General features: G+C 38.1%; 1 protein-coding gene across 2 annotated transcripts in view; it reads left to right on the forward strand.

The window, feature by feature from the left end:
- Positions 1-863: 863 nt before the first annotated feature.
- Positions 864-19,820, forward strand: part of LOC139316630 (amine oxidase [flavin-containing] A-like) — a 50,968-nt gene continuing 32,011 nt past the window's right edge. The window contains exons 1-5 of one of the 2 annotated variants that reach the window (XM_070943454.1): positions 913-983; positions 1,186-1,254; positions 15,061-15,155; positions 16,506-16,643; positions 19,207-19,311. In XM_070943454.1, the coding sequence (XP_070799555.1) occupies positions 15,063-15,155; positions 16,506-16,643; positions 19,207-19,311 (336 nt within the window). In that variant the 5' untranslated portion in view covers positions 913-983; positions 1,186-1,254; positions 15,061-15,062. Of the gene's footprint in view, positions 984-1,185; positions 1,255-15,060; positions 15,156-16,505; positions 16,644-19,206; positions 19,312-19,820 lie in introns of both variants that reach the window. The other variant, XM_070943453.1, reaches the window with a different exon arrangement.

Genomic DNA, 19,820 nt, shown 5'->3' on the forward strand with positions numbered 1-19,820 from the left:
GATGCGGAGCCACAATGCAACCCTGGCCCACTCCCCCTGATGAGAGAGACACAGAAAGAGAGACACAGAAAGACAAGAGATGAACAACACACCCGAGGCCAGGTGTGGCAAGAGTTGGCTGGGAGGGGTGGGGCGGTGCCGGGCGGGGCCAATAATTTAACAAGCAGTTCTCTGCCCTAATGACCGGCTGGGTGTGGCTGGGTGTGTTCATATGACTGGGTGGGAGTGAGTGACCTCAAGTTGGCCACATCCACCCAGTCACGCCGGTTATTAAAAATTATTGGCTCCCGGTGTTTTGTTTTCTGTGGGAAACGGGTCCAAATGGCTCTTTTGAGTGTTTAAAGTTGCAGACCCCTGCCATAAACATAAAAAACCTGGGACCAAAATTTAGCTTCCACATAAAGTTAATAGTTCGTTGCTGAATTATCCTGGGATTTGTCTGGTTTTTGCAGCTATCCAGCAACCCCCAATGCCTTGATCCATTTCATCAACCTATTCGGCGGAGGTGATCTCGGAAGATTCAAGACGGAATAATGAATTCCCACGCATTGTGTTCTCCCAGGTGACCTGCCATCACCTGGCCAACGCGAGCAGGAAGCAGGGCTGCCTCTCGCCACGATGAATCTGGATATCATCGCTTTCTTCTCCTCCCGGCTCTCGACTGTACGCAACCCGCCCTTTCCGACCTGCGCACTTCTCCTCCCGTTCCAGCTCTTGCCTCGCCCGATTTGTCTCCGCAGCCAGCTTCCTAATCTCTAACGGAGATGATTGACAGGGCAAGGCGGGGCGTCTCAGCAGGAGACCCAGCTGGGAAATGTGCTGCTGCACCGCCCAGCTGGCCAGTGAGAAAATAGCACCTTCGCCGTCGGACGCCCAAAACTGGCGGCAAAGTTAGCCCAGAGGCATGGAAGACACGGCAGTCGCCCCCGCCGATAGCGCAGCTATGAGCTACGACGTGATCGTGGTTGGGGGAGGCATCTCAGGTCAGTGAGCTTCCGCGGCACCTTCTGCTGACCCCGACGCCCTCTCGCTCCCCGTCTCAACAGGCGGCAAAGTTCTCCGTCAAGTTGGACGGGGGGCTCAGGCGAGCAGATCTGCGACTCGGGCGCTCGCCTGATTGGGAACTTCGCTCGCTCGTGTTGTTTCGTTATATGTTGTGTTGTTTTGCTTTTAAATTCTGGTCAGGATGACAACGGAGGATAGATTTCAGGACGAGATCGCAGGGACAGGATTTTCTTCTGCTGGATTGCCGAGGTACAGAGACAGCCTGGTATAGTGGTTAATTGAACCGCGAGCTCTAGTCCCACTTTGGGCATAAAGCGAGCTGGAGTGACCTAGGTCAGGCACCCTCTTTCGACCCTAGGGTGAAAGCAAGGGCAAACGGTTTCTGAAACCTTGCCAGAAAACTGCAGGAATGTTGCCAGAAAAAAAAAAGGGGGGGGGGAGGTTTGCCAAAGTTCTTTCAGATTGAGAGAATACAAAGTGTGAATTGCCTACTGGGCCGTTTGATTTCATTTATCTTTTACCTTGGACTCTTGGACTCTTACATATCTTAAATATATTGTCTTGGTACATTTTTTTTTCAGGAAAACTATAGAGTTTGTTTTTTCTTTATCTAAGAATAGCATATATAAGACACATTCTTGCAGTTTGAGATAAAACATGTTTGCTAACATATATTTCATTACCAGACCTCTTTCTACAAATTCATTTAATACATCCTATGCTCTTCTGGAGTTGTTCCTTTGACCGTATCAAATTCATGAAACATTCAGGAGAATCACAGGTGTCATTTAGAAATGTACTGTCAGAGTTGAGTAACCTCTGCCTTTGGTTGCAAAAACTAAGTGTAGGCACAAAGACTTCTGTTCTCTGCTTGCCTCTTGCTCCTATATAATGTTTTCAAAAATATTCAAACATGATAGTTGCAACAAAGAAAAACCCATGTGCCATTCAGACCTTGTGGGTTATTTAAATATTTGTTTTCTGTTGCAGTGCTCTGAAAGTTTTTATTGAAGAACTGTTCAAACAAGTGAAATGAATTTCTATTTTATTTGTTTCTTAGTTATTAATTATAAAGTTTTACTAAAGTCAGCAATGGCAATATTGAAATGGGAGCAAACTATTAAAAGAGCAATGAAAAGAAAAGTCACTGGCGATTGCTATGGATGCTCCTATCTAGATGTCTTGGACTTCAGTTTCACAAGCTGTACAGACTGGAAATTCTAAAATTGAATTGCAGTGCATCTACAGGGTCACAGACTGTGGAAAGCTGCTGTGCATTGTAGGGGTATATCCTCGTGAACTTGGTAGAAATTGCCTCTGAGTTAAAGTTCATAGAATTGCACTATTTACAATTTTCGACACACTATTTTTAAAGAGAGTCCATTTTAGACTTATTTATTAATTGTGCTTGTAGTCCACCCAAAAGTTAAACAGTTTTTTAAAAATATTTTCAAGTTAATTTTAAAAGTAATTTAACTTACTAACACTTTTTAACCTCAAAAAAAAATGATAAAACATTGAAATTGAATTGTAAATTCTTTTTAGTTAACTAATCCTCTTTCAGCTTTTAATTTTCATCATTTTCCATAAGCCCTCCAGATCACAAACATTACTGTCAACTTTGTATTTTAATAGCAGGATAAAAACATAATATTATTTTCTGAAAATTGCCACAATCAGTTTCTTTTTACATCTCTTTAATCCCTTAATTCGTGTAAAATCAGAGTGACGAACAGAGCTGAGTGTTTAACAGCTGGATCCCAGGTGTGGAGTTGGCAGCAAATATTTTCTCTTTGTGCCCTGAGAGAGAAATATCTGCTGCAGCCTAGGATTGAACTCTCAACCTTCTGAATGGGAAGTGAGCATCTATACCACTAGGCTACCACACCACTCTGGAAGATTGCCACAATCAGTGAATACGGAAAACCATTCTACAATTCAGTGTCATTAAAGCTCTAGTAAACAGATGTACTGTTCAGAGACATAGAGATATTTTAATTTTAAAAGTTGGGCTCTCTAACAATAATGAAAGCCAGTCATAAATGCTAGTAATAAATACTATTACTATACTAGTCATAAACAGTAATAATATATTATATAAAATATAGTGTGTTTCCCCGAAAATAGGACATGTCCCGAAAATAAGGCCAAACCTGATTTTTGGGGTGGGCATAAATATACACCCTAGTGTATATTTATGCCCAAAAATAAGCCCTAGTAAAGGGGTGGGCATGGCCAGCACAGGAGGCAGCCCTTCCCTTCCCAGGTCACCACCTGGAGGTTCAGCCCCTTAATTGCTGCCCGCTGATCAGCTGAGCCAGCGAGGACTATGCAACTCGATCCAGATCTCCAGAGCACCTCCCCCACTGCCGGCCTCCTCCCACTTTTCCTGCCGATTTTTCTTTACTTGGGATCGCAGCACAGATGCACATCCCCAAAATGCTCCATCCGAAGCCTTTAACCTTGCAATCCTGGAAGGGGTGTCTACGTTGCAATCCAAAGAAAGAATGGTGTGTATGTGTGTGTGTGAGAGAGAGAGAGAGAGAAAGAGAGAGATCCAATCCAACCTCGGAGAGTTATCCATTGGCAGCAATGTTCTCTCCTTTCCCCTCCCTCCCTCTCTCTCTCTCACACACACACATAGAGGTCCCTCACCCCCCCAACCCTCCCAAGGCAGCCACATCCCTTCATTAACCTGCTTTCCAGCTCCGTTCTCCACCATCACATGCAGGGCAAGAAAAGTAGTCTGTGGGATTATGGTAAAAGCACCTTCCAGCTTCGCGAGATTTTTTTTTCTTCATGAGAAGTTGGAAGGTCTGAACTACTGGTATTTTTTTTTTACCATAGTCCAACAGACTGAGCACAGCAGAAAACAGAGCTGAAAAGCAGGTTAGTGAAGGGATGTGGCTGCCCTGGGAGGGGGGGAGGGGGAAGGTTTGGCATGGGTGGCCTGGCTGAAGGGCCTTCAGGTAAGCCGATATGGGCCTTGGGGCAGTTCCACAGCTCCTGCCTTGCTTTGTCCTCCACACACACCCCTGCCTTGCTTCATTTTTCTTTGCAACATGCAGCCTTGGCCAGGGAGGCAGTGATCAAAAGTGGCGAGGCTCTGGATGGGTTCGGCTCGCTGCTGTGAGCAAATTTGTGTGTGCTTCTTGACTGGTTTAGCTTGAGGGGTGGGGAGGGTGCGCGATCGGAGCGCTTGGAAACGGGTGGCCAGGCTAGGGGAAGTGTCACGCTGGGCCTTTAAGAGAGGCAGGCCTTCAGGGAGGAGGAGGAGGAAGCCGCCACTCCGCCCACCAAGGACAGCCTCCCTGCTCAGAAGTGGAGGGCAGGGAGGGCCCAGTGTCCAGCGACCGGAAAAGGCTCGCACTTGAGAAGCTGTGCCTGCCACAGTCAGCCGCACAATGCAGGCTCAGCCGCCCCTGCACAGTGGGTACTTCCACCCAGTGCTTCACTCGTGGCAGGTGACGGACGCTGCCCTCACTGCCCGACTTCTCATCTACCCGATCCTCCTGCACCGTTTCTCTTTTTCTCTCTCTCTGTCGCTCACACACACAGAGATAGGGAGACGAAGTGGGTGAAAAGCAGCCATGATTCTTGCTGTCTCTTTTCTCACTGGGCATGGCAGGGCTTCCTGCCCCTTGCTTCTCATCTCCATCCCTCTCCACCTGCCACCCCCAAATTGTGCCCCAAAATAATAAGATCCCCGAAAATAAGGCCAAGCCCCTTAATTTGGGCTTTAAAAAAATATAAGACAGGGTCTTATTTTCAGGGAAACACGGTAGTAGTTTGATTTCTGAATCATCATCATCATCATCATTACAACAAGCTTTCGAACAGGTAATAAAAGAGTTTGTCCTCTAGCTTTTGGGTATGGCCAGAAAGCAACTCTTAAAGAATGTCCAATCTATATTTTTTTTTAAAGCACTTAATAGAAATGTGCAGTTAGAGGAATGCAAGTTCAGAGTTTATGTCAGGTAAAATGTAGTGAAACAAAACCAAACTCGTGGCAGAACAAATGTGAGCATGTTGCAATGTCCTTTGTTGTCTTGAGCACACTTGGGATGTGTACAACTGCCAGCAAAAAAAATGATTTAATTTTCTTGCAGTGAATCATAGCTGAATATGGGATATTACTATAGGAGGCAGGAAAAAATTTATTTCAAATATTTATTTTTATTAATATTTTATTTACAATGTTTGCTTTCTAAAAATTAAGGATTATATGGCATTATTTAAGAAAGATCAGGCTATGTCTATACTATGCTGGAGACAGTATTTTACAAAAACGTATTAGGACCTTTCAGCACTTTTTAAGTAGAGTTATAGCTGTTTAGATTTTTTTTTTTAAAAAAAAGGACTGTTTTTCCACTAAACATTCAAGTTAGAATGCCCCACTTGTTTACATTTTAGATATAGGATCAATATAGTATTATTTGATATTTCCCCAGTTTTCATTTTTCACTCTTGAAAGAGACCAGTGAAGTATACTCATGATATAGATTTCCTTCCTTCCTTCCTTCCTTCCTTCCTTCCTTCCTTCCTTCCTTCCTTCCTTTCTTCCTTCCAACTTCATATTTAGAGTTTAGTCCCTCCCACCCAAAAAGTTCAATAATTGTTATTTTGCCATTGTATATGTTTAAGGAAAATAATTCTTTTTTAAAAAAGTATGCTCTTAACACTAAATAAATAACCAAAGTTGTTTAGAAAAGGTATACTCAGACATTTTATTTTTAAATGACTATTAAAGTGTACATTTTCTCTCTCTCTCTCTCTCTCTTTCTTTTTTTTTTTTTTTGAAAAATTAAACTTTTCCCAACAAAGGGGTAGATAGAACAATGTGTTGTGTAAGAACAGAGAGTAAACCTACAATATCTTTGATAATACTGAAAATTAATCACAGATTAATTTATATTCAAAAATGGCATTTGCCTAAATTGATTGTGTGCCATCAAATCAGTGTTAACTCTTAATGACCACGTCGATAGATTTTTTCCCCCATGATGTTCTGTCATAACCTTGTGCTTGAGGTCTTCCAGCACCCATCACCACTGTAACTAAGTCCATCCCTCTTGCTGTTGTTTGTCCTCTTTTTTTTCCTTCTGCCTTTTCTAAGAGCTAGATCTTTGCACAATATTTCCAAAGTATGGTAATTTGACCCTGGTCATTTGTGCATCTAATGAAACTCTGGACTAAATAGGTCATTAATCCATTTTTTTCTTGGCTATCCATGGTATTTCCAGAACACCAAATTTGAAAAATGTCAATACTCTTTCAAGTTATTAATGTTTTTCCTTCAATTTTAAAACCCTACTCATCTTCTTCCAATTCAGTTTCCCTTAATACATATTCATCATATATGTTGACTAAGCAAGGGGGGAGTATGCAGCTTTGTCTCACTCTTTTATCAACCTGCAGTCTGTTTCACCATTCTCTGTCTAAAGGGTAGCTTTCTTACCTGAGTATAAATTTTGCATGAATACAATGAAATGTTCTGGGATTCTCAGTTTCTTAAGCACATCCCACAGCTTGATACTGTTGACCCAGTCAATGGCCCTGCAATTCTACAATCCATGAAACATGTATTGAGTTCTTTTTCTAAATTTTTGACTTTCTCAATGATCTAACATGCATCAGCAATTTTTCTTTCTTTCTTGGCCTTTTCTAAAGCCAGCTCAAACATCTGCAGATTAGAATCGGGAAAATTAATACTATTTCAGATATCCCCAAGACAGGGAGAAGTCTCACCTACTTTTCCTCATGTGTATCAGTTCATTGAAGGAAATTGCAGTTGGCTGAGGTGCTATATTAATTCAAAATCCCTGTCTCCCAGTAGTGCATATTTTAAAGGCTAAGAAAGCCTGTATTAGAAGAAAAGGATCATCTCTATTAATAACAAGTGAGATTGCATTTAGCTATGTGGTGCCTTTTCAGGACTCAATTACTTCCAAGTTCCCATGCATTTGCTTCATAGTCTCTTCAACAGTCTAATAAGATGAACAGGAAATATAGCTGAAATGACATTGGAACCTCAGTTTCTCCACATTGTTCCTTTGACATACCAGTATTCTTAATAAAATTAATTAATTGCAATTATTGTATGTTTTCTAATTGGATATTAAATTAAATCTGTCACAACTCAATGTTACAACTTTAAGGAGTAACAGTTTGTGAAGGAAAGATAAAAAAAGAAATTTTCATTTTTATTACTGCTGAAGAACTCTTCTCATCTATTTCCTAATAACATTTCCTTAATTCTCTCTTTGCACTTAATAGCCTAAGAACAAGTCCTTGTTTCGGGTAGAGAAGATTTGAATGCGGGTACTTTTTGATTAATGCTAGTGAAGAAGGATCTGAGTTCAATCATAGACAATTTTAATAATGGTCAAGCTGCTGTGATCATTTTTGTGCACTAGAGGTTGAAAACATTAAAAAGAACATTGAATTCATCTCTCTCAATCAATCTCAGGTACACAAACTTTCATCTGTGCTCATAATTACTACTGATAGTAATTCTCATTTGATGAAGATGACTTTGATTTTCCAAATTTTCCAAATGACCCCTACTGCTATATTGCCTTAGCATTCTGTTGTCAAAGTAAGTGGCTACTCAGATTTGCTAGTGACAGTGAGAAATAAAAGTGCTTCCTGCCTTTTTCTTTATTAAAGGCAAAATGGTTAAGGAGCAAGATAATTATTTTTATTCCAGGAAGTATTCATATGTCTGGTGATTACCCTTGCCAGGTGTCCACTATTTGAGCGGACAGTCCGCTTTTTTCACATTATGTTCACTATTTTTTTTCACAAAATAGTGGACATTTTTTTTATTCAAAAGCTTTATGATGAAATGGTACGTAATCTAAAGCTTTACAGTCTAAGAGAATAAAGATAGGAGAATCGCATTTTGTCTTTTTTTTTTCATAAGTTAGAATGAGACAAAGATCAAATATCCATTGAACTCGATTCTCCGAAAAAATTAATGATTTTTGTGCACTAGAGGTTGAAAACATCAAAAAGAACATTGAATTCATCTCTCTCAATCAATCTCAGGTACACAAACTTTCATCTGTGCTCATAATTACTACTGATAGTCATTCTCATTTGATGAAGATGACTTTGATTTTCCAAATTTTCCAAATGACCCCTACTGCTATATTGCCTTAGCATTCTGTTGTCAAAGTAAGTGGCTACTCAGATTTGCTAGTGACAGTGAGAAATAAAAGTGCTTCCTGCCTTTTTCTTTATTAAAGGCAAAATGGTTAAGGAGCAAGATAATTATTTTTATTCCAGGAAGTATTCATATGTCTGGTGATTACCCTTGCCAGGTGTCCACTATTTGAGTGGACAGTCCGCTTTTTTCACATTATGTTCACTATTTTTTTTCACAAAATAGTGGACATTTTTTTTATTCAAAAGCTTTATGATGAAATGGTACGTAATCTAAAGCTGTACAGTCTAAGAAAATAAAGATAGGAGAATCGCATTTTGTCTTTTTTTTTTCATAAGTTAGAATGAGACAAAGATCAAATATCCATTGAACTCGATTCTCCGAAAAAATTAATGATGAGATTAAAATAAAAATATATTATAAAATTATGTACAGTTCACATTTTTAAAATGTATTGTAGCTTGTGTCGACTGACTAAAATGGCGTCGGGTGATGAGAGTGACAGCGGCGAGATTTCGAATTCTTTAAAACGAAAGAGAGGAGTGTACAAATACACCAAAGATTGGGAAGCTACTTTTGCATGGATTACCAACAACGAAACCGACAGAACAAATATGACGGCCTACTGTAAATTGTGTCAGAAATCGTTCACAATTGAATATAATGGTATAAAAGCTGTCACACAGCATGCAAGCATAAAAAATCATTTAGATAAGGAGAAAATAGCTTCCAGCAACAAGCGAATCAATTCGTTTTTCATTGTTAAAGACTCTTCTTTCAGTGAGAAAATGACTGTAGCTGAAATGGCTGAAATTTACCATGGGATCAAACACCATATTTCTTTCCTGGCTCAAGATTGCGGTATTAAGTTAATGAAGCAAATTTTTGATGATTCAGAAATTGTAAAAAAGATGTCTTGTGGAAGAACCAAATCATCAGCTATTGTCAATGAGGTTTTGTATCCTTTTTCTATTGAGTTGGTTCTCAATGATCTTAAAACTGGAATTCCATTTTCTCTCTCCACTGACGCATCAAACAAGGGAAATCGCAAAATGTATCCCGTTGTTGCACAATATTTTACTTGTGAAGAAGGACTGTGTGTGAAAATTTTAGACTTTTATGAGGATTCTTTCAAAGATTCTACATCAATAAAAAATCAGCTGTGTCGAGTTCTTAGTGATAATGAATTGGAAATAAATAATGTTTCAGCTTACTCAGCAGATAATGCATCGGTCAATTATGGAGTGAACAAATCTGTTTACCAAAAATTATTGCTGGAAAATGACAATATTGTAGCTGCTCATTGCAATAATCACATTTTACACAACAGCGCAAAAAATGCATTAAAGCAGTTATCTTTTGATATCGAAAATGTAGTGCTGAAGGTTTTTGCTGAATTTTTGAATTCTGCGAAGAAACGAGAAGAGTTGAAATCATTTTTTGAGTTTTGTGAGTCAGAATTCCATGAAATTTTGCGCCATGTTCCAACACGTTGGTTAAGTTTGTTTAAAGTGGTCGAAAGACTTCTTTTAAACTAGATACCTCTAAAATCGTATTTTATTTCTCTTGGATCTGATGAGTGCCATAAGGTTATCTGGAACCTTATTTCGGATGAGGAAAATGAACTCGCAAAGGATGATGAACCAACCATTTCAGAATTGTATTTATATTTCACGCACTTCTTCATGTCAATAATGCAAGACACCCTACTGAAGCTGGAAAGCAAGAAAATTCTTGCATGTGATCTTCACATTATCATGTGTAAGCTGCGTGATTCTTTGCAAAAAAAATACGATGAGCAGTTTTTTGGAATGAAAGTTTTATTTGCCTTACGTAAAAAACATTTGCCTGAGAATGCCGTGCAAAAGTTCAAGAAAGAAGCCATCAACGTGTATCAAAGAGCCATAGTGTACCTAGAAAAGTGGTATAATTTCACTGATTCAGTATGAGACGCTAAATTGTTTCAATCTAATTGATCGCAATAATCCTCCAACTTTAGAAGAAATGACGAACATCTGGTTATTATCACCATGGCGAGAAGAACTTCCACCCAACACTCTCTTCGATGAAATTTCTGCCTTAGAAGAAGTTTATATTCATCTGCAGGGCGATTCATCTCTTGATAAGTGGACGTACTTTTTCAAGACCCCCCCCCCCCCCCCCCGCTTGTCCGCTATTTTTTGGAAGCAGACCTGGCAACCCTACTGGTGATGATCACAAGGAAAACATTTGCATTTGTCTGATAGTTGCCCAGAAGTACAGAGATACTGATTGATGGTTTTCAGGATAGTTTTAGGAACAGGTTTTCCTTCTGCCCATAGCATAGGAAAAGAAATGTTTTTGCTTGAGAGATTCTGGCATGATTTCAAGAGCCAATGTGTCAAATATTGGATGTATTCCAGCAAAACCTGTATCCAAGGCTTAAGTAAATAGACTTAAAGTGGACAGTTAAGTGTTTATAACTGGAATCTTATGTATGTTCATTTCAAACCAAACCTGTTTGAGCTTAGTTAAAGTAAGAAAATACACTCTGGAAGGAAACTGACATTTGCAGAAAGCATATCATTATAATTTAGTTTATGAGATTCATAGGATACTAAGCCAGACATGAAGAACCAGCCAGCTTTAATAATATATTTCAATATAGATAGTCCCTGTTTAACAACTGTCTTGGGCATCAATCATTTGAAGTGCTAATATAAAATTACAACCAATCTCCTCAGTTATGACCATCACAGAGCTCCTCGGTCATGTGATTGCTGTTTGTGTACTTCAAATAGCATGCATTTTCACTTGTGACAAGCACAATGGAAGGCGGACTTAAAATCATGGTGATGTAATTTTCCATTTAGCAACTATGTTGCTTAGTGACCACTTTATTGGTCCCAATAGTGGCTGTTAAGCAAGGACTACCTGCAATATATTTCCTCATTAGAAACCAATAGTTGTATTTTCCCACATACATAAGCTATTAATACCAGTCATTGTTTTTTAAAACCTGTACAATCACATTGTAAAAAAAAACCACATTTGATGTTTAATAGGGACTTATCAGAGGCAGATAAACTGTTATGAAGGTTTTTATTAGTAGTAGCCTTATGACATTTATTGACAGTCTTTAAATACCAATATTATAGTTGTTACAAAATGTAGTAAGTAGTTAAAGAAAGGGATTGAAACTATTTATTCTTCTGCTTTAAAGATTTGATTTACATTTGCTTTTATTCGATGTTTCCCAGTGTATTATTTTTCTTATTTATTTATTCATTCATTCATTCATTCATTCATTCATTCATTCATTCATTCAATTTGTATGCCGCCCCTCTCTGAAGACTCAGGGTGGCTCACAATGCATTTAAAATCATTATAAAAAACATTTAAAAATTAAAAACATTAAAACTCATTCACACCATTCATGGCCGGATCTCGCCGGATCACAAGAGCGAGATCAACGGCCCCAGGCCTGCTGGAAAAGCCAAGTCTTCACCTTTTCGGAAGGCCAATAGGGTGGGGATGGTCCGGACCTCAGGAGGTAACTCTTAGCAATGTTCGTTGCTTCTAGTGCTGTCCTTAGAATTGGAAACATGGGACAGAATTAATTTCAGTATAATAACATATATGGATCTAAACCCTGATCCAAGTATTTAGCAAACCTTGTCTTATATCTATGTTTATTATCATCACATCTATTCACCAGTGGCCTCTTCATGTCCAAACTAAAAGTGTTGTCAAATATATGTTTGTATTTATTTACTACATTTTTAAAAAATCCTCCCATTATTAATGTAAATTATTACTAGGAAGAGTGCCATTAAGATTGCCACAGATAAGAAAATAAGATTAATCATTCCCCTTCCAGTTTTTGAAATGTGCATGTTAAAGGTCAAATTGAGTTTGACCTTCATTTATTGCTGTGTGATAAGCAATTGTCTCTACTGAAGTAATTACATACTGTACAGTTGCTTAACTTTGTGACTATTTATACATGTAGTCTTCATTTAGTAACCACAATTGACACTACAACTCAATTACTAAGTGACATAGTCACTGCCGGGGAAATCATGTGATTGCAACTGTGCTTACATTTTTAACCAGCTCATCCCAAAACTGTGATAATTAGAAGAAAGATAATTAATGTTTGTGTTTACATTCTTTGGAAAGGAAGAGATTACAAAAGAATAAGCAGACCTGAAATGAGGAATATATATTGAAAAGATGCACTAGCATCCACTGTTTGTCTAATATGCTTGGAGCCCTGAGCAGTTTAGGAGGCAAACAAGTGAAAGGTATTAAAGTGATTAAAGTTTTGTCAGTTAAAGGCAGCAGTTGGGAAATGGAATTGAGCTTCTAAACTTGTGGCCAACACTTTTCAGGGAAGCATACTGTAGAAAAGTTCAGGAAGAGATCACTTGTTTAAACAATCTCTTTGTTCTGGGAGAAGGGAAAAAATGGGCCAAGGCCAGGACAACGTGTATTGATTGTAATGGTGAACACATGATTGAGAAAGAGTCTCTGTGAAGCTTGCAAATGCATGCCTTGGTTGCAAAGTTATTTTTTGGCACCATCATAACTTCAAATGATCATTGCATGAGGGAGTCAGTAAATGTGGTCTACCTGTATTACACAAAGGTTCTGCAGACAATTCTTGTGTTCTTCTTAGCTTCCTTATGTCTTCATGGAAATATGATCTTGGGAATTATAATTCAGAGAACAGAAAGATTTTGAGAATTGGATTTATGTTTGAAGAAATATTGGGGAAAAACCCTAAAAGTACACTTCAGTTGCTATTTCTTGTTGTTAACAAAATATCATTAAAAGTCAACTGTATATTGGGAAAGGAAATCATGGGCTGGAACATTTATCCCTGAGGGTATAGAAGAAATGTTATCTGGTTTATTTTGGCAGCTCTGCATTAACTTCTCTGCACAGAGATTTCTATTTGACTAATGAGAACTGAGAGCTATTGCCAAATGTCATTTCTCAGTGGAACACAGAAGTAATTAGGTTTTCCATTAGTGAAGCAGTGTAAGCAAATCACAGCAAATTTGTGCATGGCTTTGGTAAACATTTAATGTAACAGATACATTAATATAGGCAGCTTGTACTGTAATTTACTGTGCTTTGTGATAATCAAGAAGTACAAAGTAACATATTAAGCAGCAGTTGTGGCCTAGGAGTACTAAAAAGATAAGGCTTGATTATATTTGGATATTTTATTAAATTCTTCCATTTCAATTGCATCTTTTCATTCTGATTTTTTTTTTTAATTTGATTTATATGCCGCCCTTCTCCGGAGACTCAGGGCGGCTTACGATGCGTTAAGATGCAATTGAAATGGAAGAATTTAATAAAATATCCAAATATAATCAAATGGAGAAGTATAGGATGAGGATATTTGACTTAGAAATTGTACATGTGAAAAGGAACTTCCAGTTGTAGTGGAACACAAACTGAATATTTGTGGATGTAAGTAGTACTGAATACAAATTACCTGCTAATTTTTAAAATGTCTGTATTCTATAGTAGAAACTAGTTCATTCAGCATGGATCTTACCTCTTACACTGATAATAATTTGCTCAAACCATCCAAATAATTTGCTCAGTCATTAGTATAGAATAACCTTGAGAACTTGATCACAGATAACATGACTTCAAATTTGATCAGGCATTCTGGAAGGGATACCTCTCTTGCCTCCAAAATTATTGCTTTGAATTAATTGTCAGAATTCACTCAACTATTGATTTTTTTCCTGATACTTACCGTATTTTTCGGAGTATAAGACGACCGGAGTATAAGACACACCTACCTTTTTTGGTGAGGAAAACAAGAAAAAGAGATCTGCCTCTGCCTTTGAGCAATTTTGCAGCAAACAGCCTGCTTTACTTTCATTTTCATTTTCAGCAAAGTTTGATTAGCACAAGGAAAAAAAATCTGCTCCAGCAATTTATCGCTTTGCAGCAAGCAGCAGAGCCCTGCGCAAAACAGCTGAGAGCAAATCAGCTGAGAGTTGGGAGGCCGATCCAATCAACTTGTGCTAATTAGGCTGTGCTGAAGCTGAAAGGAGCTGTTTTTTCTTGCTGTTTGCTTGCAAGGAGGTAACTGCTGCAAGGCAGAGGCCAAAGGGTGGGGGCCAGATGGGCAGAGCTACATTCGGTGTATAAGATGCACCTAAATTTTCACCTCCTTTTAGGGGGGAAAAGGTGCGTCTTATACTCTGAAAAATACAGTATTTAGAATTTGGCTTTTTTCTTGGGGACTGACTGGAGATTCAGAGGGATTTGTGTGTATTTCTCTCTGTGTGTATGTGTGTATAATTGTATATATATAATAATTTGATTTTGGTTATCAAAATTTTGTTGTTAAAATAAAATATATTTTATTGTTATTTTAATGCCTGAAAATTGCCTATAGTAGATCTAGTGATTAAATAAATGCATATATTAATAAAAAGTTCACATGTATGCAGATTTAATGCACCGCACAGGTAGTCGACGGATTCATTTAGTAACCATTCAGTTACAACCCAGATGAAAAAATAAGCTTGTGAAAAATCCTTGCATTTATGATCTTTGCAATCTGTAAAGTGTAGGAAAGCTGAAATAAAATTTAAAATTGTAATCTTTCACTTAGCAACTGTTTTGCTTAACAATTAATTTGCCAGTTCCAATTTTCACCATACAAGGACTACCTGTCTTTAAAAACAGAGTAAAAATACTTCTGTTGAAAAGATTAAAAAATTGAAATGTATAAGGAACACATTGTTATGTATTCAGCTTACTGTAGATTGGATGTTAATTTGAAAGCGCTGCTTATCTGCTAATAAATATTTCAGTTGATAATCTTGACAGTAAAACAAATAATTAAAATGAATTCATCTTTATTTTAGGCATGTCAGCAGCTAAATTGTTGTTTGAATCTGGACTTAGTGTGGTGGTTTTAGAAGCTCGTGACAGAGTTGGGGGAAGGACTTTCACCATTAGAGTAAGTAATTTTTTAAACAAATGTTAAAATACCAATCATTAAGTTTTGTAATTTTTAGTCTGCAACATTTTGGAAAGAGATGCTAATCTCCTAACCATGCTAACTGGGACTGTTGGAACTGCAATTTTAAATTGGCACAGCCACACTTGGTGACTTAAGTTACTACTGTCAAGCGAGGACTCCCTGGACTGTAGTTCTGTATTGCAACTTGAGCAACTCATCGTCCCAAGGGCTTTAATCTAGCCATGCCATAAACACCATTAGTACTCTGAAAGATCCTCAGAAATTTCACAGTAGCATAGTGAGTACCATCTGAGCTGAGCGGCCCATTATCTGGCACAATATTGTCAAGCATTTTATATTTTCCATCTATGTGATTTGCTCAGTAAAAATACGGGAGTGTTTTACCATTGTCTTATCCCATACAGTATGAATTGGTGCCATTGTCACTACGTAATTGTCTGCCCCTAGCATTTCCTATATCACTGCTGCCCTACTGACATTCAGGCATCCCTCAGGTAAGGTAACACCACCTGAAAAAAATTATTTCACAGAGGCAGCCAGCCGCTTCAGTGATCCCTGGCTAATACGTGCCATATGTTTTAAAAAAAAAACCTGCTGCCCTATATAGGTCCTTACTTACTTTGGGTGGGCAACTGGAGTGTCCTCCGTGCCTTGGGTGACCCTGCTGAGAACATATACTCTTGTCATACATTCCGAATGGTCTTCACTACTCCTTCCATGGAACATGCCCACCACAATGAGGTGGAACAGCAGAACTGAGGGGCATTTAACTGTGTGTTTAAGTTAATTTAATAATATAGAACATAGGCCATACCTTGAAGACTCCAATGTAAATTTCAGCCATCTTTTTATAATGAACGTGTCAGTTTGCAACTCGCAAAGCATTCTTGACCTGCTCTCAAGTTGCCATAGACAGTGGGATGGGGAATCGAACATCGCAGCTGCATTGGGGAACTTGCACTTCAGTCAAAACAAAGCGCATTCCAGCCAACCATTTCAGGATCATCTCCACGCAGACCCACAGTGGCCGGAGGGAGGGACCTCTACAACCTGTGAAAATGCTTTGTTGGATAATGTGATTGATCACACACCTTAGGGGAAAGGGGGAAATAGGGTCAGAGCCGGGGTGTGAATTAAGTGAGGTCAGAGTTGGCTTCACTTGGTCCATGCCGACATGAAGCTCCTAATAAATAACTGGATTTCTTTTGAAACTTGGCTTGAGGCTCATGATTTAATTAGGGCATCGGTCGGAACCCTGACTGAGCATTTTTGTTCTGTGATTGGAACATCTATTATTATTTCTGATGATTTTTCTTGTTTTGGCAGAACCAGCAAGTGAAGTATGTCGATGTTGGTGGATCCTATGTGGGACCTACACAGAATCGGATTCTGCGACTGGCTAAAGAACTTGGCATAGAAACTTACAAAGTCAATGTACGTGAGGCTACCCTCCTACATACAAGGGTGAGAATCACATTTGCTCTGATTACTTCTGGAAACATACAGTACATAACTGAGTGGATTATGTTGTGAGGGATTTAGGTCTTAGGCTGGACTTTATTTATTCCAATTGCATGCTGTATTTAGCTTTGTGTGATACAGAATGATAATAAACCATGTGATATGGTTTCACGGATGTTTTAACAAAAAAAATTATGTTAAAATATATACCATTTCTTATAAAACTTTATATTTTAATAGTTGTGGTTCTGGATTTCCGTTGCATGATTAATGTCCTCAACAGCAACCATAATCAGAGTTTAAGACATCCTGTATACATCGTCCCACTATAGACTGGGACTCATAGATTTATTTGTGAGTAGAAAAAGAAAGGGGGGATAAATTGCAGCTCTTGTATCCAGGCTTTAAAAATCTAGAAGACCACTTGATGACATTGGAGAGATACAGAAAATTCTTCCAGATTTTTGCAGGCCAGATACAGTAATATGATAGATAACACCATTGTTTAAATTGATTATGATCTAAAATATAATCAGCAGACTTGTTTGTGTTATTGGTTGCTGCTTATTTTAGCTGGATGAACATCTTAAAGCAGGGGTGTCAAATTCAAGGCCCGTGCGCTGAATCCGGCCCGTGGGGTGCTTAAATCTGGCCCATGGGGATGGCCTGAAAATAGCAAAGGACTGGCCCGCAGTGCCTCTGGCAGCCAAAATGGGGTGCGGGGGGGGGGCCACATGAGGCCCTCAGCATCTCGTTTTTGGCCTGGACAGCCTCCTGCAGCACTCTGCTGACCAAAATGTGGCATGGGAGGGCTGTGTGAGGCCCCCTGCCCCATTTTGGCTGGCAGGATGCTGCAGGAGGTGTCTGTCCCATCTCCCCACCCCATCCCGTGGAGGAGAACTACAATGCTGATCCGGCCCGCGAAGAAATTCATTTGACACTCCAGAAGTGACCAAGCTTCTTTGGATTAAAGCCTGTATGAAGGTTATACCAATAATCTTTATCTCTTTAGAATAAGTGGACCCTTATTTATTTTGGTAATACACTTATATAGTTATGATAGATCTGTTGGATTATAACTTTCATCATGATGAGAGTATACTCCAACATTTCTGGAAAGCATTGATTTGGAAAAGGCTAGGCTAAATTGATGTTATGAGTGAAGTTTGATGAATTTCTAATTCTTGCTTGCAGTTGCATTTGACTCAGAAGAAAAGTGTTCATATATGAACAACATGAATTGAATGAGAATCTATAAAATGCTAGACATTCAGTTCTTTAACACTATAAAAAAATCTGAAGACATATAGCAAAGGGAAATTGACTTTTGTCATAGTTTATGTAATATTTGTTGGCTTCCCTGGTTAGTATATTTGTTTCTGAATTTTTATGTCATAAGGATGCTGGAATGGCTTGTCGTATTATTTTCCAGTGTGGTATAGACCATTCTTTAAAGGATTTTTAACACATGAGAGAAGCACTTCCAGCACAGTCTTTGTTTCAAAGAAGAAGGAAGGAAAGGAAGGAAGGAAGGAAGGAAGGAAGGAAGGAAGGAAGGAAGGAAGGAAGGAAGGAAAAAAGAAAAGAAGAATAGAGGAAAAATAGATGGAGATAAAGAGAGTTTAACTGGAAAGTATAGAGAGAAAAATAGAAAGAAAAATACTGCTTAGGTTTTACAAAATTTACAAAATCTACATCAGAAAAGCACCTTGTCTTGTGCAACAAGCTAATCCTCAAAGAGAACTCTGTTTTGCTTTTCAGCAATTCTGTCTCAAGTCATTTGTATATCTGTCTACTCCTTTGCTCCTTTCTACTCAACAGCAAGTGTAGGATGTCTCTGCCCTCCAATTCCCTAGTAATTGGAGGGTGGAAGTGATGAACTGCATTATCTGTAATGTAAATACATGTCTGATCATAAAGCAAAATGCTATGATTACATGATTCATGTTTCATCTAGATAGATAGATAGATAGAGAGAGAGAGAGAGAGAGAGAGAGAGAGAGAGAGATTATAGATTATAGATAGAAATGAAACATGTAATCATAGAATTTTGCTTTATGATCAGACATGTATTTATAGCCAATTAAATTAATGCACTGATTTTTCTGAAGCAATGGTAACATTCAAGGGGCCACACTTATTTTAATTCCTATAACAACTGTATGAGGGTTCAATGCTCTTTTTTCAATGTATGTCTTTCTCTCCAATACAGATAAAAGTAAATTATAATTTAATGAATTAAAAGGACAGCAGTAAAAGAAAATGTGAAGTTAATGTTGAAATTTTACTTTGCACTTTAGTTTATATTTGCATTTCTAAATTTGGAAAAGAAAGGTAATGAAGAAGTCAAGATCTGCATTTCATTTTTTCATTTTTTTAGTAACTACTGTATGTGTTAGATTCATTTCTAGATTTGCATATAAAACCCTGATGAATGTATTTCTAATAGACATTTGACTGCAATTACTATAATTACAAATTAATTATTACATATGGAAACTTAAGACTAATATGAGAGGAAAGAATCAACAATTCAGTTATATCTTGTTAATTTTTTCTGTTTTAGGGAAATTCCTATTCAATGTATGATATCTTTCCTTCCACATGGAACCCTTTCATATATCTAGATTACATCAATTTCTGGAGAACAATGGATAGACTGGGAAAAGAGGTATGCTGGGAATAATGAATATGTATGCAACTGACTGAAACAATAAATAAAAATTTGCATTGTTTCATCAAAGCTTACAAGGAAAATGTTTATATCACTGACAAAAAGTATTCAAGAAGCAGAAATATTTTTACTTACCTTTAGTGCAGATATTAAAATCTCCAATTTTATAGTGAAAAGGTTTTGTTTAACGGACATATTACAATGTCCCATACAGTTTTATAGAGGAATTATTTACATTAGTCCTTCCTTCTCTGTAAGATATAGCACCTCCATTCTTCTACTTTTTAAATAGGAAGATTATTAAATGATTATACAGGTGGTCATCATTTAGTAACCACAATTGGGACCAGCAACTCCATCACTAAGCAGATTGGTTACTAAGTGAGAAATTACATGACCCTGATTATGCTTCCCTTTCCCCCATCCCCTGGCCCTTTGAAATGCTCATCTCTGTGGCACTGTGATAGCCAGTTCAAAACTGACAAGATTAATCAGTTTCACACCTT

Source organism: Pituophis catenifer, unplaced genomic scaffold (genome assembly GCF_029215685.1).
Source record: "Pituophis catenifer annectens isolate HBS135680 unplaced genomic scaffold, rPitCat1.0.hap2 SCAF_4, whole genome shotgun sequence".
Classification (NCBI taxonomy): domain Eukaryota; kingdom Metazoa; phylum Chordata; class Lepidosauria; order Squamata; family Colubridae; genus Pituophis; species Pituophis catenifer.